Source organism: Larimichthys crocea, chromosome III (assembly GCF_000972845.2).
Source record: "Larimichthys crocea isolate SSNF chromosome III, L_crocea_2.0, whole genome shotgun sequence".
Classification (NCBI taxonomy): Eukaryota; Metazoa; Chordata; class Actinopteri; family Sciaenidae; genus Larimichthys; species Larimichthys crocea.
The window spans coordinates 30,076,547-30,101,154 of record NC_040013.1 but is presented as its reverse complement, the minus strand read 5'-3'; the positions used below and the strand labels follow the sequence as shown (position 1 = coordinate 30,101,154).

The 24,608-nt window shown below is 39.3% G+C and overlaps 1 protein-coding gene across 2 annotated transcripts in view; it reads right to left on the bottom strand.

Moving 5' to 3' along the window:
* unc5ca (unc-5 netrin receptor Ca) overlaps positions 1–24,608 on the bottom strand; it is a 175,467-nt gene that overhangs the window by 23,123 nt on the left and 127,736 nt on the right. Inside the window, exons 5-8 of one of the 2 annotated variants that reach the window (XM_027275025.1) lie at positions 15,612–15,792; positions 13,220–13,387; positions 12,754–12,918; positions 7,972–8,028 (exon numbers count right to left, since the gene is read on the bottom strand). In XM_027275025.1, coding sequence (XP_027130826.1) covers positions 7,972–8,028; positions 12,754–12,918; positions 13,220–13,387; positions 15,612–15,792 — 571 coding nt within the window. The remainder of the gene's footprint in view (positions 1–7,971; positions 8,029–12,753; positions 12,919–13,219; positions 13,388–15,611; positions 15,793–24,608) is intronic. The other variant, XM_019259897.2, reaches the window with a different exon arrangement.

The window sequence follows — 24,608 nt, the reverse complement described above, 5'->3', positions numbered from 1 at the left end:
AACCGATGGGAGATGCAGATGGTAAAAAGGTATGAGCCACACACAGCACAAGCAGATAAGGAGTGAAGAATACAAAGCAAAGTAGGAGATAGGTCGGTGGATAAGATGAGAGGGAGAGTGGAGAGAGAAGGGGAATGAAATAAAGAGAATAAAAGAAGCACATAAAAAGAGAGAATTAGGAAGCAGGGAAGATGAGGAAATAAGAAGGGCACAATAAATCAGGAGAGGAGAGGAGAGGAGAAAGGGGGTGGAAAAAAAACAACAAATCCACATACTTAACATGAAAGTGCCTGTGAAACTTTTTTGGAGTAGTCTCACACTTAAAGCACTCCTTGTTGTATAATCATGTCCGCTCCCACTAGTCGGAGAGGATTTGTCTGTAGCTATTAAGAAGAAGCCAGAAAAGTATAGGAATGCTCCTTTTAATCCACCCTTAAAGTTGAGAGGCAGATAACAGGCTTTTAGCTACAAAACAGCCCGAGTCATTTGCTAAAGGATTTGCTGTTGTCGCATCAGAACAAGTTCAGAAAGCATGGACTTGATTATGCATGAAAGAATCCTTTGATGAGGTACACAAACATTCACACTCACATATGCCTGAGAATGATTCTCACATCCGCACATTCAAAAGAGGAGAGGTCACTCTTGAGAGTGTTAGCTACTTATTTACCACTTGAGGGAGCTATGAGCCACTTTGTCTCTGGGGAACTGAGCATATGAGGGCAAAGCATGTGTTTTATAATTAAGCCTCAGACTGCCATGAATCAAATGTCTCTGAACACTTTGGTCAAGAAAGAAAAAAAATGTGGGAGTGAGTAAAATTCAGAGTCAGAGTTTGCACTTTTCACGTTTTTGTGGGGGGGGTTTGTTAAAGCAGCTCAACTACTTCATTCATTGTATTTAACTAAAACCTAGAGAACACCTTTAAATCTCCAAAGTTTAACCCCTACGGGTTTCGTCAAATGCAGTTAGCAATTTACTTTTGATGAAATCAGAGAGATTGCTGTAAAATCCCCAACTACACTGTTGAACAGAGTTGCCCTGTTATCAAGGTCCTTGCACTTGCCAAAGGGGAATGGAATTGGATAATCCTCTTAAGTGTCAACTCACTGATCTTAATTATGATCATCATCATCATCATCCTCATCTATTTAGGGAATCTTTATCTTGTTTTTACATTGACTTGAAGGTCTAGAACTTCAGAAAAGTGGGATGCCAGACAGTGAATAAAAAATATCGCTTACTTTTTCAATCGCATTTTCCTACATAGTGCTTTGGAATAAGTTAACTAGGCTATGGCCTACTGTGTTCTTGATAGATTTGTCTGCATGCATGTTTTATGCCAGTGGGCTTAAACATCCTTTTTTTTCACTATCAGTTTATATCCCATCTCTCTCAGATCTTTCTTTCTCTCCATAACTCTCACCTCTGTCTTGGACTCCCACTGTCTCGCTGTCTCCATCTGTTTGATTTGTAGATGAATGAAACAACATGTCCCATTAGAGCTTCTACCTTCTGGAGTAACCTACATATAACTGCAGGATACCAAATATTTCCTTTTTCTCTTTAAACGTTGACTTTTTTTCTATGATTGTATTACACTTCTGTCCTAGATTTCCGTTGCGGCTTTCACCTTACAAGTAAACATCACAATCCAGTCGACTAAGTCAGGTTAACAAATCGATTTACAAATGGTGCTTAAGCAGTATGTAATGCCATAATAAGACATGGTCATGTTTAGCCGTTATTGAACATTACAATTAGTGGCAAATTAGTGATTATGCTACTGGTTGCTTACAGCTCATTGGAATAATGCTACATGTCTCATTAAAAGTGATGAAATTAAAAGCTATCTTGTCATGCATACTTGCATGTCTTTGCTATGTCATAGAATAAAGCACTTTAGCTGTAAAAAGAGTTGAATGATTGCATATTCTACAATGTCTGAACTGATATCTTTGTAAGCCTTTGAAAAGATAGTAATTAATTAGACTGTAGTGATATTTCAGACTAATTACTTTCTTGAATTAGTATCACGCATGCCTCAGTCATTTAGTCTATTGAAATGAAAACAGAAAAAAAATACTTGTCACTGTGCTCTTTGGCATTATTGTGTACACCACACTGTGTGTGGAGCACAGAAAACAAAGGGGAGAGTTGAAAGAAAGAAATAATAGATGAGCAATGTAAAGAAAAGACCACCTACAAGTAGCTTGATGTGACAAATATTACTAAGAAGATACACCGAACAGTAATTAACCTAACCGACAAAAATCAACCCCAGATTGAACAAAAGGACAGTGTGAAAGGAAGAACCAAGGATAACTGTCAAAGAGATGTGAGCTGAACATCAACGTGAAGCTTTGTCAGCCTCTGATTGAACCATCCAATTCTTTCTGAGTGAAAGTGGGCTCCATGAAGAAGACTTGGCGAGGACAACCTAAAGGAAAACCTTAAAAAAGCAAATATTTGCTCAAATGCATGTTGGCAAGCCGCAATCTGGGAGAATGTCTTTCGGAGAGATGAGTCAACACTGGAGCCTGTGCATGTCACATCAGCTCTATGATCACAGACGAAATAAATAAAGCTTTCACAGCAGGGTGCCTTGAATCAACTAAATCTGAAGACTGCCGAGGCATTTTGAAGCAAAGCATACTGTTCTGTGTCAGAACGCTGTCTCAGTTAAGTTTGATTTCTGTTAAATATGGAATAAATAGTAGATGACAATTCATTTTGTTAGTTTCAAGTTATTTGTTACCGATTGATTTTTTTGTATTTTGTCTTTAATGTTTGTAACTCCTATGAATTCACAGAATCCATAACAGACAAAGTTCAGTTCACCTGTTATTATCATTAAAAACAGCTCATTCATCTTTAATGTAGTAAACTGTCTCCTTTGACCTTCATCTTAAAAATGCTTTTGCTCTCTCTCGTGACACTCAATCACATTTTTATAATTGAAAGAAAGATAAAGGCACTACAGTAGCTTACTACTACACTCAAGTTCTCTTTGTACATGTGTGAGCTTCTACACAAAAACTAAACTGCTGCTTTGAAAACTATTTTTCAGTTCTGATGCTCTTTCATTGTCTGACAGCCTTGCTTTCTTTTGGTGACAAGGGTAAAAACGGGACTGAACATGGGTGTGCCCTTTTGACCGAACCCAGATGAATGAATAATGTGTTTGGACCTGTGTGTATCTAAGCGTTGCCCGAGGCTGTGCTCCATGAAGCCAGGATGACAAAATCAGCAGCGATAGAATGAGGAGGGAACACAGTCTGACTAAGTACTGATAGGTACACACACCTATGTTCGTTTTTATGAGCACTCATGCGAGCACTGACACTCACAATAAATGCATGGGGACACAAACACACATCGATATTAACTTTTATCCACACCTCAACTATCTCCCATGCTATTCGTCTTTTGTACCTGACAAGCAGTTTCATGTCCGAAGCGCTCACCCACAAGCCCGGCTAAATTGGATTTAGATTAAAAATATGCGCCTTTCAGTGGACACACCAGAAAGAAACTGAATAAACGAAATGACTGTGATGTTCCAGCAAGTACTATCTGACAGCTCTCTATAAGAGGGAAAATGTTCTGTTGTAAAGGTCAGGACACTCACTCACTCACACATACACACACATATACACACACAAGTGTGAACAAATAGAGAAAAAAAAAAAACACATGTACATGTGTCATGAAGAACTTGAGAATGATTGATCTAGATTGACCTATCAGAGTCTGATCTAGACTTTATGCACACAGCCGACATTGAGGCAGTGGCGCGTGTGTGTGTGTGTGTGTGTGTGTGTGTGTGTGTGTGTGTAAGAGACTGCCCTTTGAAGAACATCCTCACTCCCATAGGCAATTGTCTATCATAGTTTCTACAACAGCTCAGGTGAGATACAGCGCTGACAATCCCCTTTTTTTCCACTTGATATCTGTATGTCAGCGTCTTTTTTACTTCACTTTCTTGTGTGTGTTTCCAATCAAATGCATGCGTGTGTGTATGCGCTTGGGTGTGCATGTACTAGTGGCAAAGATACTCTTGGTATTAACGTCATTCATTGACAGGCTAAGATTATAATCTAAAAAAAATGTTGGAAAAAGATTTTTGATCCAGGATAGTGAAGTGTGCTCAGGGCGGGTAGAAAATGTGTTTTTTGACAACGTGCCATCTTTCCTTTCCTTCATGGCAAGAAATCATTGCAATTTGTCATAGTTTTGCACAACACTGTTACCTCACCAGAGCAAGATCGAATAGTCTGTGTGTGTGTGTGTAATCAAAGCCGAATGGTTTTTGGTTGTAAAACAAAAATTATTTTGCCAGTGTTTACTTTTCACATGCCAAATTCAGTTGATTGGAGTGTACAGTCGGAGAGACTGACTGTGCACATGTGCAAGTATGTGACTGATACCTCATTCTGTCCAAACGTAACGGGCACTGTAATTGACAAAGATTTATTTTCGAGAAAAAAATCAATAAATCTGTGATTTTGGTCACATACAATTGGTAACCATATGTGTGCCAATGTGTGTCTGACAAATATTTGGGGGAGGTTGGGAAATTGCAGAAATGACACACACACACACACACACACACACACCCCTCTTACAGAGTTGATTACACACATGAGCTAGCAGAACAGAAGACACGTTTCACCCTCAGTCAGCATGGATCGCTGTCTATTGATTGGCTGAGCTTTTTGTCATTCTCAAAGTCTGTCCAATCTGCCACGAAGAGGATTTAAAGAAGAAGGAAACAAGGATAAGTCAGCTTAACTCGTCTCTATCTTCTCTGTGATCTGCATCCAAAGCAGAGCTGTGGACAATCACTACTTGAAACTCATTCAACTGCCTTTTTGATCTCGCTTGGCACAAACATTCAAACCACCACCCATACTGCACTCCTGGCAGACGCATCCGCTCTAAGTAACTGGCAGGGATGAACGGAAGAGAGACAGTTGTAGAGAGAAAGCAGTCATTTGCAAATGTGTCTCTCCTTATCTTCTATAGTGGTGAGGTAAAAAAACAAAAAAAACAACTTGATGGTTGTTGGTGCCAAGAAATAAAATGTGGAGCCATTTTGGAGTCAATAAAGCCAGGAGGTGTATTTCTATGACTACAAATGACTCTGAATATGAAGTCATTAGATCTCATGAACTGTGTAACAACCAGTACAAATGTAGCCGATTAATGAATGGACTGAAAATAAGCCTTTCAAATGCAACTTGTTTTATCCAACTGAGAGGAATATGATGACCTCTTTCAATGTCTGCTGGCCACAGATATGAGTCACAAAATAGTGGCAGAAATCCACAGCTCAGCCACCTTCCATCCTTTTCATCGCCTCAACCTAAGCTGGTCTGTACCTGACACATGCACAAATTAGCGTGCAAATGCAAATGACAAAATGCTGCTTTGTCATTTGTTTATTTGGCTTGAGGGTAAAAGTGTCAGCCTTCATACGTGGTCACCATCACCGCTCTCACTTATAATGCAGTCGATTATGACTGCAATGTGACCAAAATGACTGACATTAATGTGACATCTGCTGTAGGTGGTAATGACCCCACAGATCTTGTTGTGGACAAAGTAAGTTTAAGACTCTGAGAAGACCACAATCAGGGCCCCCTCATCTCAAAATTAAAAACACACTCCCAAACAGAGAATATGGGAACCACGTTTAAAAAACAGAAACCTCTTTATATAATTATTAAGTCAATGGTATTGAGCAAATATCATATCAGCTCCCTGCAGATATAGTACGGTCATGGTTCTGCAATGGAGCGGTACAAATCCTCCATACTGTGCCTTTAACTGATAGGTGTGAATGCAGATTTTACATCAAAGCTATTGGATGTCGAACCAGATATGGAAGTAGTCAATAATACATTTGTAATCTGGCTCAAGGCACCAATATACCCTCAAAACGGAGACAGACATGGACAACACACCTGCCACAGTTCTGCTTATTTTACACTGAGTGTCTGCATAGGTGGACATATTCACGCCTTTTTGGGCTGCATGTCAACAGTTCCTCTCAGATAATAAGCAGATGATGAAATTTCTATCACGGAAAGTATATTTTGAGTTTAAACTGACATGTAATTAGGCAGATAGGCAATGTAGCAAAAAAAAACAAAAAAAAAACAGGAAGTATCCAGCAAAGTGTCAACATAAAGATAAATATGCTTTCATAAATCAAAAGATATGACATTCATATCTGCAGTGATACTCCAAAAAAACAGGAGCAGCTTGGTGATTTGTAAGTCTCAAAGCCAACCGAGCAACCTCCCAGTGCTCGTGTTACTGACTGTATTTTTGAATATTAAAAACCAGAGTGACAATATGTTAAACGAGCAATGACTGCCTCTATCTCATCTCTAGTTCTCTCTCTATATCTGACTGGGACAAGTCATCTAACAAAACACACTGGGATGATGAAACTGCTTCAGCATACCCTAAACGAGAGTCATTAGACAAATCACAGACGCTTCATAGATTTTTTTGAAGATAAAACGAGAGCTCCTGCAATCAGAGAAGTAAAAGGCACGGTAATAATAAATGGCAGAGGTCCTTTCCCTCTTGCACCTCTCAATTTCTGGATTTCTCTCAAGTTTCTAATAAATCCCTCTCATTATATCACTTTTAGGCAGTGAAAAAAAAAGGAAAGAAAGAGAGGGAGGGGGGAGAAAGTACAGCCGAAGATATTTTTCCACCCTATTATTATCTCACCCTTTTTATGACTCATTAAGCAGCTTTCATACCTTCCAGAGAATATTGCCCTTGCCAGGTGATCTGTTAATACTTTTTTCTCTTCTACAAATAATGCATTAGCTGATGCATTATTTGACATATCAATCATTTACATAGATGACACTTCAAAGAGAATGGGTTCAAATCAGTAAAACTGAATCAAAATTTCACTTAGATCAGTGTCCATAATTGGTCCATGCTCCACTGCGTTCTAAGTAAGCCAATATGCTTGTAAACACAAAGCAAGTGTTGAGGACTAAGGCAAATTGCCTACTTTGGCAATGATCCAACGCTGGCTGGCCACTCTCCAAAATGACCACAACTGCAACAAACTCACAAATTGCGAATCAAGTGAACTGGTGCTAAATCGATTCACTGCTATCAGGCAGGAAGAGGAGAAGGAATCAAGTTAATTAAAGGGATCTGTCACCACTACGGTGCATTCATTTTCAAGACAATAATGAGATCTGCATTTCAAATGACGGACGATTGATTGTGTTTGAGTAGATCTAATTTACGATGAATAAAATATAAAGATACACAAAACAGTAATAAAACACTACTGTATACTTCTATTTATGATATTTCTGTTGTTTTTTGTACGAGGTCTCACAAATTGCAACTGGCATTCTTGTCTTTCTGTTTTCTGCTGGTTAAGTAAAGGGAGAATGTAGCAAAATGGAATGGACAATCAACCATACCTAACATTATTAGAGTTGTCTGGAGGTCACTTGTAGTTTGAGGAGGAAAATCCAAAGTTCTAGTTTCTGCTGTTACTGGTTAATACCCAGAGGATGGTGAGGATATAAATAGTGTATATGAAAGATCTAAATGAACAGAAACACTCATAATTTCGCCATATTATGATTATTATACTGTAGGCCTTGTAAACTCTTATATACAAGAAACGTTGTAAATGATTTGAAATGATCTACTATGACTTCCTTGGTCTGAGAACTGAATGAACTTTTAGAACTAGTGAAGGTACTTTTGTTTGATCAGCACCGCAAAAAAGATTGCACCATCACGAGAACAGATCATGAGACAAAAGCAAAACTCAGAAAGACATGTAACAATAATAATAATAAAAAAACAAGTATGAGCCAAATGTCAATGCTCAATCAAAGAAAAAGAAACACTAAGATGAGTAAGACAAAAGGGAAAAGAATGATAATGATAAAACATAAAACATCAACTCACATGGGATTCCCAAATCACTCTTTTCTTTGGGCTCAGTGGACATCTGAAAAATTGAACCTTGGGACAAGAAAAGGAGGGGATGGTGGAATGGATGGAGGGAGAGGAACACAGCAATCAAAATCAAATGAACAAGTCAAAGAAAATGGAACAAACATGACAGGACACAGGCAGAAAGTTCTTTCTGAGTGTCTTTCTTGCTTCTCTGCTATCTCAGAATTAGTTGAACTGTCTTAGTCTGTAAATTAATATGAAAAACGTCTGAAAGGAAAAAAAAGTAGTATTAAATATCATTTGAGAAACCCTGGTGTGTGTAAGACAGTTTCTGCTGTGTCATGCCGAGTGGTCCACTTAGTTGTGGCAGACAGAAGGTCTATGACACAGATGAACTGCTGCTGTACTGATGTATAATTGAAGCGCTGGTGTATAATTGATAAAGGCAACAGAGCAACATGGTGCGCTTAAAAGCTTCTGGCCAGACCAGCTGGATGTACAAGGCACCAAAGGGCAAATAAAAACCTGACGAGGTTAAGCGGGGTGATGTGCAAACACAAACATACAGTTGCACTCATGCAGAAACATAACGTGGTGTTTCTGTTTAGTTATGCAGGTAATCTCGGCATAAATTAGCATGTTTCCGCACTGATTTATTAGGCTTCTTATTCTTGTATCAGCTGACTGCATTTACATTAACGTATCTAACAAATGTCTGATGCTGCTAATCAATGTCTGAATCAGTCACGATAGTAGGAGCAACATGCCATGGCAGAGATTCATCATGTTCCAATTACAACACAATTGTTCAAACAAAAATGAAAACAATGATGGCAGTAAAATGAAGCATGAATGAGTTAGTAAAGCCAGAACAAGCATTATTGGAAGAAAAGAGAGAGCATAAGATTAGAATTAAACGTTTAAGCAAATAAGCAGAAAACAGCGAACAAGCAGCGCGGGAAACAACACGGCAAAGTGAAGCAGTTCACAACGAGAAGAAACAAAAGTGGGAAGAATAAAGCTTTCAATGGCGAGATGCCTTGATTGATGCTCTGTGGTACCTGCTGACGCTACCGATTGTTTTGTATAATGCAACACAAACACCATTCGATGTTCTATCCAAACACTGACGTTACATAACAGCCAGTAGACCACACAGCAGATTTTATTTGCACTGGAGGTACTGTTATGTAGCTCGCACATAAACACAAATGTGTGCACACACGCAGAGTAGGTAGTGAGTGAAATATCATGCTCTCATGACACAGTAGAGCTCAGAGTGAATCTACTCCAAGATTCCTGATCGATATGTCAGAAACATGTCAACAGGCCAAAAGATATAAAACAACACAAACAACTCTAGAACAAAAAGAAAAAAAAAACTGAAAGACCTACAACTTCTGCCAAGAGAAGACACAAACACATGATACAGACTCACACTGATATAACTCATAAACACAAACAGACAAGACACTCCATGCGAGGCAGAAGGGGGGTCGAATGGCTTTCCACCTCTCAGGATTTAAACAGGACAACTTTAGAACTAGGGCAGAGAGAGACGATGGAAGAGATGAACAGCGTGGCAGGAGGTTTTGGTGGAGAGAGAACGAGTGAAGTGCTTTTTGAGCACAAAGTCAATTACAGAGCACTATCTAAAACATTAACTCCCCCTCTGCACATTGACAGTGTTATCAGTTCATTCACAACCCTGAAAGCCTAAAAGTTACTTCTTACTAACCACTGATGTACGTTTTATTTTGTTAAATGAAGAGGTTTCAAATATGTACAGGCATACCCAACATAACCAAGGCAAAAACTACAACTGTAATTGGTATCTGGAGAAATAATGAAGATGTTAATGTTGCTGCCTAATTAGATACACACCAATTCACCATTTTTTGTGTCAAGACCACATTTTAAAAAGATCCATCGCTCATAAACCAAATTGAAGAGTGGCATAGGAATCAAGCCTTACACATATACTATACCTATAAAATGTTGTGCATGCAGAAAACCTCCTTGAACCACCACACACACACACACCAACAACGCACATGCATACATCCACAAATTCACACACACACAGCTCATGGATTCCTGTAAATGCTACAGGAAACAGCTGAAACATTAGTGCTGACATAAAACCACGTCTGTGGAGTTATTCTAAAGACAGAAAATCAATCAGGGGAAATGAGCCTACATCTTTACCTCTCTAGGTTTTAGCCCAGATTCTGTGGCCATACCTCACAGGCCTCAGGGAATCATTTTGATGGACCAGAGACGCAGTATAAAATACACCGCGTAAGGATATACAGTAAGTTCTGTCAATAATGTGCCTAGAGGCAAAGCTTTTTGAGGCATTATATAATATTATTCCATTGTTCATGACATAGACCATCTATTAAATCATCACCACTATCCACTCACCGCGGGCTACACAGAGAAGTCCCTCGATTACTGAAGGCTTTGTGCTCACTGATAAAGTAGATTACTCCTGAGGACTGCGTCCTTGTTGCCATTTAATTTATCTAACCATTATTTGACCATGACTGCCACTCTGAGATACACAATCTTTAAGTAGTACCCGAGCTACGAAAGGCATCAATAAAACTGAGTTCAAGACAAACAACAGAAACAACATGACATGATGAGAAGGATGCATCATAGAATCACAACAGGGCTGTAAAAGCACATATAAAATCACCAATAACCTAAAAACAGAGGCTCATAAAAGCAATAAGATGAGACTATGCAGAGGTTATGCTACAATATTCCTTTAAAAGAGGCCAAAGTATGTCATCTTAAGTATTAGCATATAAATCCATGGAAGCATCATACAAAGGCTTTTTTTTATTGAATTTGGTGCATGCATAAAAGTATGTCCTGTTATCTGTGGGGCATAATCATTCACACTGTCTGGTTGAATGCATTTGTGATTTGACTGAAAATGGATTGAAAAACAGATTTTAATCTCAAGAGACCATCCAGGTAAGATGAAGGTCAGAATAACATTTACATAAATATGGTGGTGGCAACCAAACAATGTCTTTATCAATAAGAATGAGAGAGTGTCTCAGCCAATGACAGGTTAGAGACAGCCGTACTTTTATTGAGCATTTTAGACAGCAGAAAGATTATTTTACCTTAAATGTTTGGGACAAGGAGCAACATTTCATCAAATGAGTGTGTCTGTACTTTATGACTGGGATTTTATTCCATGTCACTGTCTATCTGCAGCAATGTTATTGCATCATTGGGTAATGTCAAAAAAAATTAATAAATGCTGCTTAAAGTTTTATAACTTTTCTTAAAACCACCACAGAGATGAGCCGACTCTCAAAAAGAATATTTACCATTGTGTGCAGATCTCTCCATGGTTACCACATTAAGTGAAACGAGAAACCCAATGAGAATTGATGGCGTAATTACAAGCAAGAGTGTATATGTGCGCTTTTCTCTCTTCTCTACACTCTGAACAAGGCTTTCTCTACCTCTCTCCATGTCTCTCTCTTCATATCAGCTGCTTGTCTGCCAATTACTCTGAGCACCGGGAGTAACAAGCATCATTCCAACAAGTCAACAAATATAATTGCCTCCACCTTGGAAAAACTGCTGCTGCTATATTTGTGATGTTATGACTCGTTATGAACCATATTTTCCATGTGGTTTTTCTAAAAGACCACACTTTTCATACTGGTGTCAGGAATCACTAAATTGTTGGGGGATTTTGGAGGATTGTTCCACATTATCATCTATCATTACTTTCCTTATAAAAGAGATGTTTTGACTTGTTTAATGGACATGAACGTGGGAAAAGTGAAGTTAGTCGTGATGAAACCCTCCCATCAATCATCCACAATGGGTACAGAAGAATAATGTAAGTGTGGGTAAGGCAAAGCAAGAGCAATTGACTATAAAAAAAGAAAAGAAAGAGGAGCAGGTAGGGGAATGGTATAAAAAAACAGAGACTGTGAGGAAGACGCAAGAAAAAGATGGCAATGAAGATAGGAGACGTAATGATGAAGAGGAAGAGCAGTGTGAAGAAGGATGTAAAGAAAGGAACAAGAAGAGGAAAACTGCCAAACTTTACTGCAACACAAATACATAAATACAAATATGTCAAATAAATGAATACAATAAAAGAAAAAGAACACAAAGCAATAATGTTTGCAATGATTTCATATACTGTATGTCCAACCGTATGAATGACTGCATGTCTGCAGGTATAACACCTCAACAGAACCATTTTGAAAAGGCCTGTCAAAACCTACTGATTTTAGTGGTTTAACTGGGCACCACTGACACTTTGTCTAACAAGTTGTCAATAATTGGATCGTTGTTCAGACAAAGAGACAAGTTTTTAAATTCAGGGCCGATTTTCTAACATCTTCTGGCACAATACCTGTGAGGCAATTGCTTGTCAGATATCAACTAATGCAAGTCCATTGCTAAAGCTTCAACAGCATGCTTTATTTAGACTATATTCGTTTATTGTATTATTATCAGTGTTTTAAATTACCCCAATATTTTATCATGTTACACTTTACCCACTATGGCTCCTGTCCTTTTGCTAATAATCTGACCATACACCACCACCCATATACGGCTTGTCTAATCTGGGGTCAATTCACTTTCAAGTCAATTGTCATCTAAAAGACACAGTGCGAGGCATTTGTTTGAATTGACACACTCATTTTTCATGCTTAGGTATGATATATGACACAACTTTAATGCCTTTAGAGGAGACGTGTCAATGCTTATGCTTTAGAAGATTCATTATTGTTAACTTACTTTGCATACAGAGTCCGTCTGTACAGTTTTGAGACTGAAGAACCAACCCATCACAGTCCTTTCCTCCATTTTTAGGTGCTGGGTTGTTGCACTCCCTCCTCCTCCACTGGGTACACTCAGTCCCACAGGCCGACCACTTACTCCAGTCTGTCCACACTCCATCCACTGGGGGGAGGGAGGATGTGGAAAGGAAACAAGAGAATGAGAAACTCAAAAAGACAAAAGGTGAGAAGGAAAAGAAATGAGACCAAGCATAATGTCCTCGATGATGACTCAAACCTCCTCAAGTTATAGCATATATAGGGCGGAAAAGTACAAAAAAAAGAATAAAAGTGGAATGTCGCAGAAGTTATGTGCAGGATAGACCCGACAGAAACTTAGGAGAATAAATAGCACAAAGAAGAAAAGGACACAGATAGTACAAACACAATGTGGATACAGAAGAGCATAAAAAACAAAAACGTACCAGTGCACAGTGTGGTACAAGGCAGTTTCTGTATGGCCTGTCCATCACAAGGCAGTCCTCCATTGAGAGGAGCGGGGTTAGTGCAGCTGCGGGTTCGTTTCTGGAAGCCACGTCCACAACGACTGTTACACACCGACCACTCTGTCCATGTGGACCAACCACCGTTCACTGTGGCAACAGATCAGATCAGTGACTTAATACATTTATCTACACATGTATTTGAACACAAAAACATTTAATTAGTCTTTTATTGAAAAGTTCAGCTCTAAGATGAACACAAAGATCACAAATGACCACAGACACGTGTTTTAGATCGCCTGTAGAAGGAATTTCTAAGACTTACAGCCACAGTATGTGAGAAAGATGTAAGAAATGTATGTTTACTGTGTGTTTTGATTGATTATTGCAATTTGACACTTTTAGCATCTTCTTTACTCAACTCTAATTTTCTAACACGGTCATATTTTCATTTTTAAGATTGTTTTCCATGTTTTGAATGGGCTGCAGGTGTGATCTTGCGTTTGCAAACTTGCTTTCCTCAAATTGGTCCCTTGACAAATAAAGCATTCTGAATCAAATTGAACAATTTACAGTAGGCATGATAATACGAAAGTCTCAAGTTTATACAAAATAGGTCTGTGATGAAGCAATTAAATGACACGGGGTGCATTAAAATCCCATTCTATCACAGAGGCCTTTCATCCTTACTGGAGAAATCCGTGATTTTAATGTGTTGCTTGATTTAATTGAACTATTTATCTTGATGGAGTAAGTATGTGTTTAACAGATGCCAGGAGGCTGAGTTGTTGAAGTTTAGTGAGAACAGCTGGAATTTCCAGCACAGCAAAACCACACACACATTTCCTCACACTGTGTTCACATACTGTCATGCTGCTTGCAAATGACTTAACCCTGAACCCGCTTGAATAGAACACATGGAGAAAAAAAATAATTACAAGAGAAATCATGGCTGTGAGCTTTCTGAATCCTCACTAGGCAAACTAGCCACCTTTCTTAGTGTTTCTGCGTGTCTTTTCCCACTTTCTTCCCATTGCTGTCTCTGTCATATTTCCCTGCATCTTGTCACATCCACACTTGACTGTTCATTATTGTGTGTTATTGTTGTGTTTCATGAGAGAAATGTGGCAGCACAGTGCAGACAAAGATAAGGGCAGATGAGAGACAGACAGAAAGAGAGAAATCAAGTATAAAGTTAGAATGAGGACACCCAGCGTGAGAGCTGACATCCTGAGAGGCGCAGTGGGTTGAAATTCCTCGGCTGCATATCAACAGCTCTGTCTCAGCCCAGTGGACAGCACCCACTCCTTTCCCAATGCCCAATTAGAAATGAATCATCAGCGAGATCTAGTAAAATCAGGCACTTTTGTCATCTACTTTCTTAAGGGTTTTCCGCTCTTCTTTTTTTTTTCCCCCCACTCACCTGATTTCTCCCACTCGGTTCTCCTCTGTCTCTCCTTCCTCCTCACCTGTCTCCTCTCCATCTATAGCTGCTCCATTTTTTCCCCCTTATGTTTCCTCTGTTTTTTTTTGTTTTTTTTTTCCCACTACTATTTCACCTTGTCAACAGTGTCAGCCGGGCCCTTGTGGAGCCGAGAAGATTGAACCACAGATTGGACAATCTATTTCTGTAAGGATACATCAGTGTCAAACCACTCCATCTCTTGCTGTCTGTATCGAACACGCACACACGCACTGTTATTTGTGATTGAAACACTCCTCCTAGTGAATAGACTCTGTTGTATTTGAGAGAAATACTATGTATGTGTGTGTGTCTAGGCCTATGTGTGTTCTCGTATACATTGTTCTCCTCAAAATGCTTTACCGTCCTCTTACGTCAGGCTGGCATTGGGTAAAAAGGAAAAAAAGGAGATGTGAGATGTGAGGTATTTTCTTCCACTCAACAAGCTTTTTCTACAGCTTTTAGTGACAACAGCAAGAGAAGAGCATTGCCTGGAAAACAAACCAACACCAATCAGAACTGAGCTATCCAAAGTTGTTTCTTGGTTGTTTTTCACAGCTGTTATCATGTGCCATATGCTGCACAATTCGTTTGGTGGTGGGACTCTTGGCTGAAAGCGCAAACATTTGGAAAGCCCAAGCGTTCTAATTTAAAAATGACGGCGTGATTGGTGGATTTTTAATTGGGTGAGGTCAAGGGTGACGTGGGAATATCAGGCCAATCACAAAGAGAGAGTGCTGGCATGGTAGTAGAGCTAATTTCATGTGGCAGATGGGGGCTGGCTTGGCTGATCAGAGATCCTGTTGGGTGGCTGCAGCTAGCATTTAAAATAGGTGTCAATAAAATTCGACACATTAAGACAGGACGCTGAAGAAATTTTATGACCTACATGAGACTAAGAGCCAGACTCACCGTAAACAATAACAGTCGCTGTCGTGCTTCGTCTTTTGGCCACTATGTTTTTAGCCACACATGTGTAGTTGGCGGTGTCGGAGAGACGCGCCTGTTTGATGATCAGGTTGTGGTCGATGGTGATGTAGAAGTTCCTGTCCTCTGCCGGGTCAATTATCTCTTCGTTCTTCAACCACTCCACCTGTGAGACAGAGAGAAGAGAAAATGAAGTCAGAACGAAGATTTCTTTCCATGTACTGATACACAAAGAGATTGGAAGAAATCAGGCTAATGAGAGATAATAAGTAAATTGTGTTATTGTGTAATAACACTATGGAGCGTCTTATCTGATTTTATAGGGGAAAGATTTGCAAAAAAACAAATTAAACCAGATAAACAATTATTAATTCAATGTTCTTGACAGCTGAGGGAAATGATAAGATTATACATAAATCTTGTTTTCACAACTGATCCACCCTGAAAGCAATAAGAGTGATAAAAGGAAAGTGGGCAAACAGACAAAATGACATTTGTCTAAACACAGTCAATCTGTGAGTAAAAGAACAAAGCTCAAAGCATCAAGTTCGTTTGTTGGTATAATCTTGTTTCTCAACATTTCCAGATGACAAATAAAGAAAGGATAGAAGGACTTCTAAGAGGATGGTGCTGTAATCCTGTTTCTCAAATGTTCCACACAGACAAGCTTTGAGGAAATGTCACAATTCCCAATCTAAGTGAATAAAGAAATAAATATGTGAACGGGCAGAAGCTCTGTAGTGCTACCAATACTATTTTGTCAGTGACCCTCTAAGTCAGAAAAAAAATGAAAACCTGTCGTCAAAATTGTTCTCATATATAATATGCATCATTAATATAAAATTTATAAGCAAATAAACAGACTTTGTGGAATAAAATGTAAAAATAATATTAATCATGACGAAACTACGGGAGGACGTTTATGCCTGAAGTCAATACAACAAATAATATAGTTGCAATAGTGAAGACCTTTATCTACAATGGGCAATTCACAATATGGGAGCCAGGGGTGGCAGTGCAGAAAAGGAGGAAAATGTCCCGAACATATGTTTCCGCAAGGTACTTTGGGTGAAGGGTGGAATAGCGGGAAACTATCCTATTTATGAGCCTAATCACATTTCCTGAGTGCTGTATTTACTGGTCCAAACCCTCATAAATTCAGCCTGTCCAAGCTTTATGGCAGGCACATAAATGTCCGAGCTGCGTTGTTTAATTCACGTTGTTTAATTTCCTCCCCCCCTTCGCATTAGGAAATGGAAATCTCAGATGTAGAAAAGAGGAAATTCGGTGTTATTCTTCAGTTTACTGCCCGCTCAGGCTTGGCTTGGCTGTCATTCCTCTTCCCTCTCAGTTATTCTACCTGTTTCTCGCTCTGATCTTTAGAGATTCGGCAGTGCTCTTTGGCCAGGGGGCTCACTGTAGCTCTGAATTGTCAATCTTAAGTGAGATGCTGTGTGACCTTTCAGTTTCCATTACAAAGTAAAGGTTATACAGAGAGAGAAAAAAAAGCAAAGACAAACCAACAAAAAAATATAGCGCAAATGATCGAGCAAGGACTTTATCCTTGTACCGCAAAAGCAGAAAATGTTGTAGGTGCTCTCCCACATAATTAAAGGCAAATTCAATGTGTGTCATATGAAATGTAATTTTATTCAAGCTGCAACACGCAGGCATGGACAGAAAAAAAAGCCCTTCACTTGAATACAAACTCAAGTACAGAGTTCATTGTAATAGTACATTTGTTGCACTCTAAGATCGAAAGTCAGACTGCATTATAATATAAACCTAACGTAGACAAAGTGAAGATAAATTCAGCTTAGTACCACGACTCAAGTAATATTTGTCTTCAGGAAAAACTATGACTAGCAAAAAAAACGTTTTCCTATGGACTTGTACTGAAACTTTTCACTTGACTGAAACTTTTCAAAGTGTACAGTCATCAGGAAGTGTCTCACCCCTGACCTGAATTTGCCTCTCGATGATCAAAGCACCATGATAAAATATCTGTACGCTGGCGGTGAACCAACAACCCAGGGGACATGGACTATAGGAGGATGAAAGATAAAACAAGTTAAACTGGATAAGAACAATGGAAAGGATCCAAGTGAAATATCACTTCAAGTTATAAGCCCCTGAGGGACTGCAAGTAAGTCCTGACTGTGTTCAACTAGTCTAAAGCAAGCTGGTTAAGTCAGTTAGTCTACGTACTCTTTTTGTTCCACCTAGCCAGTACTCGTCAGGAATAGCTACAACTTTTCCCACATTTCCTAAGCTTCTAGTGGGGGACTACAGTGGTCATGTATCACACATGCCATATCCCTGGATTCCCTGGAAAATGTATGTGATGGTAATGGTAAATCCACAAAATCACAGTACTTGGACACTTCATAGAAAAGCTGCAACACCACCAATGGTTATTTCTGTAACAAGTCATCCTATTACTGAAATCAACACCAACAATTGAACAAATGATTTCTTCCAAGCAATACATTAGGGAGAGCTAACAGCATTTGATCAAAGGTGACTAAATGGACTTGGATTTATACAGATCCTTTCTGGTCTACTAACCGCTCAAAGTACTTTACAACGCTTGTCACATTCATCCATTCATACACACAATAGACTAGAGATTGTCATACAAAAGGCCAACTGCTCATCATCGTCGTCGTCATTGTCATCATTATCATCAGGAGCTCATCCAAACATACATGGTCACACACAGACAGCCATCAGGCATCTGGCAGCAACATAGGGTTTAGTATCTTGCCCAGGGACACTTTGACTGGGCTGGAGGAGGAGCAGGGAACTGAACCAGAACCTTGCAATTACTAGACAACCCGCTGTACCACCTGAGCCAACAACAAGCAATCAGTTCTTATTCATTTGAACTTGTATAGCGATTATTCGCCCCCAGCACACACAGTGGTGGAATGTAACTAAGTACTCCTAGCACTACTCAACCACTCTATGCAAGTACAAATACAAAACACTTACAACTTTATATTTCTTCTACATACGTACTTTTTACTATGTTTGTTTAATACTTTTCAGATTACATTGTTACGATAAGAAGGATTGTGTGTTCATGTGTTCAGAAAATGATCCCACTTCTTAAAAGTCCAGTGTGTAAGACATAGGGAGATTTATTGGTAGTCATGAAACATTTTGCGGCTAAATATAATAAGAAGAATACACGCATTTACTGGCAGCTTTTTAATATTGAATGTGAGCTCTTGTACGACGATGCACTGAAAATAGCCACAGCCTTTGATGATGCCTGAAGGTTGAAGCATGTGAGACTGATGTGTGCTCTGCTGAGCTCAGACAAAGAGACCACATGTGGCGACTATACTGCCACCGCCACTGCATCATTAGCCACAGCTGGTGTGAGAGAGAGTGTGTGTGTGTGTGTGTGTGTGTGTGTGTGTGTAAATGGCAGAGGGTGGCTGATTGGATCAAGCCAACCCCAGGGGAGAATGTGTATTTGTTATTTTAACTCTCGCCCCCACATCACCTGTCTTACCCACTTTATCCACGCCACTAGACACACACACACACACCCACACACACATACAGAAAACAATACCCATAAACCCCTGTTTTATTACCATGGCGTAGATATGAAATAATGGCATCATACATGTGGAGATACTTGAAATGCTTGCAGTGTGTGGTCACACATACACACAAACCACCTTTGACACACATAACATAAGCAGTACTGTTGTCCTCTGTTTCCACTGTAATAGGATTTTAAATAAGGTTCAAGAAGAGTCCATCCTTTTGTTTTCTTGAGACACAGAAATCAAATGGATTTCTTTTCAAAGGGATAAAAGCTTTGTCTCATCAATTACACACTTGTTTGTTTCTTTTTTCTCTCGTGTGACCCAGTGACTGGAACATCAACTTGGTGTTGAATTTTGTGCCCAGGAACACCAGTTTACGCTATGTGTAGTGAGGAGCAATACATTCAAATATGTATGCTTCTATAGGTTTTCTTACTTACAACTTAAGGACAAATGTCCCATGTAGTGTTATGCAATATCAAGGCAGCAAAAATATGCAATGTATCTATTGAGATATGCATCTTTCTCTGGCAGTGGAACAAAGGCTTGGCCCCATGCTGTGCAAGATAAAAGTAGGCCAAGATATAGAGATGTATACTCCCTTTTGTTGCACTGGAGAGCAGCACAAAATGTTTTGCGACGCAAAGCTTTGCCGCATATCTGCTATTGGAGCACAGGAACATCATAGTCACAGTGTGTCACAAAAGAGAAACACAGTGTAAATCTTGCAAAAGCAAAACAAATGGCAGACCACAGAGCACGAAGTGAGATAACAAAGCAATAGAATATCTATGACAAATGCTAAAATATGACGTGCTTTGTAGAGCCACTACAAAGAGTCTCATAAGAGAGTTGATAACAGCGAAGAGAAGATACAGGGTCTATGGATAGAATCTGCTACTGAATCACAACATTAATTTTTCAAAGCAGCAGCAGGCGCCAACACACAGATACACAATGAGAGTATGACGAAACACATAATAGATAAGTTATAAAATCAGGTTCTGCAATCAAGCCGTACTATATGCACGTATGCGTGTGAATCATTGAAGTGTTAATATGTTCCTCACTGAGGATTATCCTCTTGATTAGGTATATTATCTGGATCCCTATAAGACCACAGATGAGTGGGTTAAAGAGCTCCTGTAGTGATTATTCTACCTCTGTGTGGGCGGTTACTGAGTGCGCGTTATGTGTCTGTCCATGCTTTAATAAACCCCCTACACACACCACCACCACCCGCTGCAGCTTAATTTCATGGCAAGCTGAGTTAGACATAAGGAGAGAGACAGTAAAAGGACAATTAAGACAGACAAGGTGTGGAGTGTTACAGAGAGTAAAGTTATTCTTCTAGCCACTGACCACAGGGCTTTTGCAAATAGAAGGTAGAGCTGCACACTCATGTGGTCAGCATGCACTCAGTGCTAATGTAATCACTGTTATTCTTGGTTTTATGAATCAATTTGGCACATCTTTGTCTGAATCATTTGGTGGAATTAGCATGAAGATGGCAAGATGTGCCAAATCGCTGATTCATAAAACTAAAAATAAAAAGACTGCATATCTGAGTTACCTGTAAAGCTTTCTCCTACTTAATCTAATGTCTACCTGCAACCATGTTTATGAGAAATTACCTTAATGTACAACTAATTTGTTTTGACATATAGGTGTTAGGGAAGCATAAACTCTACTTCTGTGTGGATACAGATGGGTATAGGCAATAAAAGCACTTTGGTTCTTTAGTTTTTGGGAAAGAGAAGTAAAAAAAAGTAAAGTAAACATGTTGTGTTTCAGGAAAATAACTTTTCAACATTAAACCAAGACGACAATCTTTCCAGATCCAAGTGCCTAAACAAAAACAAAAAAGTCTTACTGTATTTGCTATAAGTGGAATCTGTATAGATATTTTTACGGGGAAAAATATTGTTTATTGTTAAACCAAAGTGATATTAGATGCAAGTAAATTACATCACTTCCATGAGTTTATGTTTTCTGTATACTAATGTCAATCATGAATTAAATTTGTTGTAAAATTTCAGTGTCATGAATGCTGGTCCAGGCAAATGGCAACCTCTGCGAGAACTGCGGTCACCTGCAAACCTTCGTTTGAGACGTTTATGTGTATCTCTGGAGGAGCATAATTCTAATTTAACACTGACCTCTCCCAATCATACATCCTACACACCATGGATACATATGGAGAATGGGGCTACATTCATTCTGGTAAAATTTTCTCAGTGGTGCATGAGCCACAATGTATAGAAATTATCCAGATGGATATACTGCGCATGTTGCATGACTCACAGTGCCCATTCAGAGACTTCTGCCAGTCGAGAAGGCTAACTTCTACTTTAGTTCTCCAGTAATTTAAATGGAGAAATGAACTGAAAATCATGTGGGGTTGTGATTAACAAAAAAAATCTATGTATGAGTCGATGGGAAATGTCTTTCTGGGCCAGTGTGCATCATGTGAGTTGTAATTACATGTTTTGGACACTATGTCAAATTGACTTCAAAGCTTTGCACACTTCCTGTGGGTTTGATACAAACCCCTTGCACTCCCTACCAGCACACACACACACACACACACACACACACACACACACACACACACCACTGCCAGATGTGCCACACTCATTATTATTGGCTCTGACTGGCATCTAGAGAGCCATCACCATAATTGGCATGCTTGTTTCCATTATCAAACACTCACATACGCATGTGTGCTTGCAAAGACGTATTAACTAAAACTACACACATGCAAAATACAACCTGCCAACACAGTCCTCAAGAGCCAGGTCAGTCCAGTCAGCAGAAAATAAACCAGTAGAGAGATAAACAAAACAGGAGGAGAGGACATTAAAGCAGCATGGCAAGAAACAAAAAAGAAATGAGAGCACAGATGAGAGAGGGTCAGAGGGGGACAAAGAGGTGGAGGGGATGGAGGAATTAAGAAAAAGACAATAGTGGAGCGGCTGAGAGGCTGGAGAAGCAGGGAGCAGGTGGGGGAAAACATATTGAGAGGCATACACACAGACAGAGTGAGGGAGAGAGAGAATGAAAGATGAGTGTTGGCAGAGCAGACCATCTATCTTTCTCTTCTGCTGCCATCAGCTTTCTTGACACAAACCCAGACAATTGGCTATAACGGTGTGTGTGTGTTTAGAAGAGGATAATACCAACAAACCACACACACACACCCACACACACACATCACATCACCGCCTCCTGATGTGTAGCTAAGTAGAATAGTAATCAAGCTATTCATTAGTGCAATAACAAAGGCCATTACTGGCTAATCAACAATCTTCAAACTCAATCGAGGAAAGCTAATAGAAATTTAATCCAACAGTGCACATGAATATAGTGAAGACCATGTGTGTGAATGTGTGTGTGCGTTTGATATTAGACAAAACAATTAGCTCACTGTGATAAGATTAACAAAAGGACTTGCTGTTTCAGACAATTACAGGAGAGTAACCATCATGGTGCTTCCCTCAACATCGAATAAATGTAGCACTTAAACCAAAAATCAGAATCTAAATATGCCAAATGAAACTACCGTAATGCACCAGGAAGTGTCCTTTTATTCCTCATTCACGGAGGTCACCGTGAATACACGCGCAGACCTCATGGACACACATTGTTATCATGGAAGCTACTTGAACTCTCGCTGTACAAAAAGTGTGCCAAGGTCTGCAAAACATCTCTAAAACCATTTTAATCTGACTGCACAAAATCAAATCAAATGAAGGATCATTAGGTTTAGGAGCATTTTGATTTATGATTCACTCATTAACGGATTAAAATATTCATCAGCGGTTCTCAAGCATCAACAGAACTGTTGGAATAATTATTTGTTTTCCATATTGCACCAGTCCTGTGTAGCCTATAGATTAACTGTTCCATACCATTAAAATACACGTCTATCTGTATGTACAGCATAAACTTTGCTATCTACAGATCCTACTCATTCTTATAACTTTGCTTTTATATTCTTACTTGACAGCTTTCACACCATGCATTCTATTCTTGCTGAAAATCCGTGTTTCCCGTTAGTATAGTCACACATATAGGTTTTCTGACATCATTTGAAAAACTGTAATTTGCGAGTGCAAAAGTAGCAACCATTGATTTGGCAAAACAAGACAAAGCCAATGAGATTTGCAGAGAGCAGATAGTGTGTGTGTTTATTTGTGTGGTTGTGTTCGTTCTCCAGCCTCCACACTGCTGTGACTCTTCTCTTGCTCACTTCACTTTTTGGCATCTTTGTACTGGCCAATTTGTAGCATTCTACCAAATACAAATGGCTGCATTTTTGGTACCAACAAAACCTTTGGGATAATTGTCTCTCAACTTCAAGGGCTGCACCTCACTCCCACCTCTACTACAGTAACATGCTCTTCCTTTATGTGCACTTTCCTGTTAGTCATCCCTTTCACTTTGAATCAAAGAAAAATCTACATTCCTTTTTTATTTTATCTGATGTATTTGAGACCCTTGCACTTCCACAGAGGCAGACACATTTCTTAGTATCTCGAAAATGACTAAATTCAATAAGTCCCCAGTTTCAGATGTATTTTCCAGACTGCTCACATCAAATGTTTAAGAACTAAGTAGGAACATCTAACATGAAGAGGCAGAAGAGGTCTTGCTTAAAAACATGATTCATGAATTAAATTAGCGACACATATAACGTCGTCTAGACATACAAAAGATACAGAACTCAGGAAAAGTTCGTAATAACCTTGCCCCTAAATTACATTGATTATGTGAAGTGTTATTTTGTGTCACCTACAGTATATCTGTGCCATTTCACATCCCCGTCCTAATTGGCCATATGTCCTGGTGTTTCTGTCTGCATCCTCACTACACTTGGGAGGTGATTAGGACGATCCTGCTGCCCACTGCTACTGTGGGGAGTTTACAACAGCCACCAACCCCACTACAATACAATACATGCAAGGTCTGGACAGACTGGACAGATTGTGCAGGTTAACAGGTCACTGTACATGTGCAGGCATATATACAGAATGTAAGTGGGTGAAGTGTGCGTGTGCGTGTGTGTGAGTGTGGACGTCAATGCGCCTGGGCCTATGTGTGTGCATGCCAACATGGGATTTCAGAGGCTCTGACAGCTTAATTAACTAGATCCAGGCGAGTGACATAAAGACCCAATTAACCACACTGACATAACTAGGTCGCCATCGACAATCATCCCACACTGATGTTCCAAAAGATACCTTTGATAAAAAGCAGTTTGGACTTAAAAGTTGTCTGTTGTATCTTTTTCTGTGTTTTTTTATTGCATTTATTGTTCAATTAAGATCACATTTTGTTGCCGCATTGTCACATAAAACATGCATACATCGATTTAATGAATCTTCAAAGAGAGACAAACAGGGTTGCACTGAAT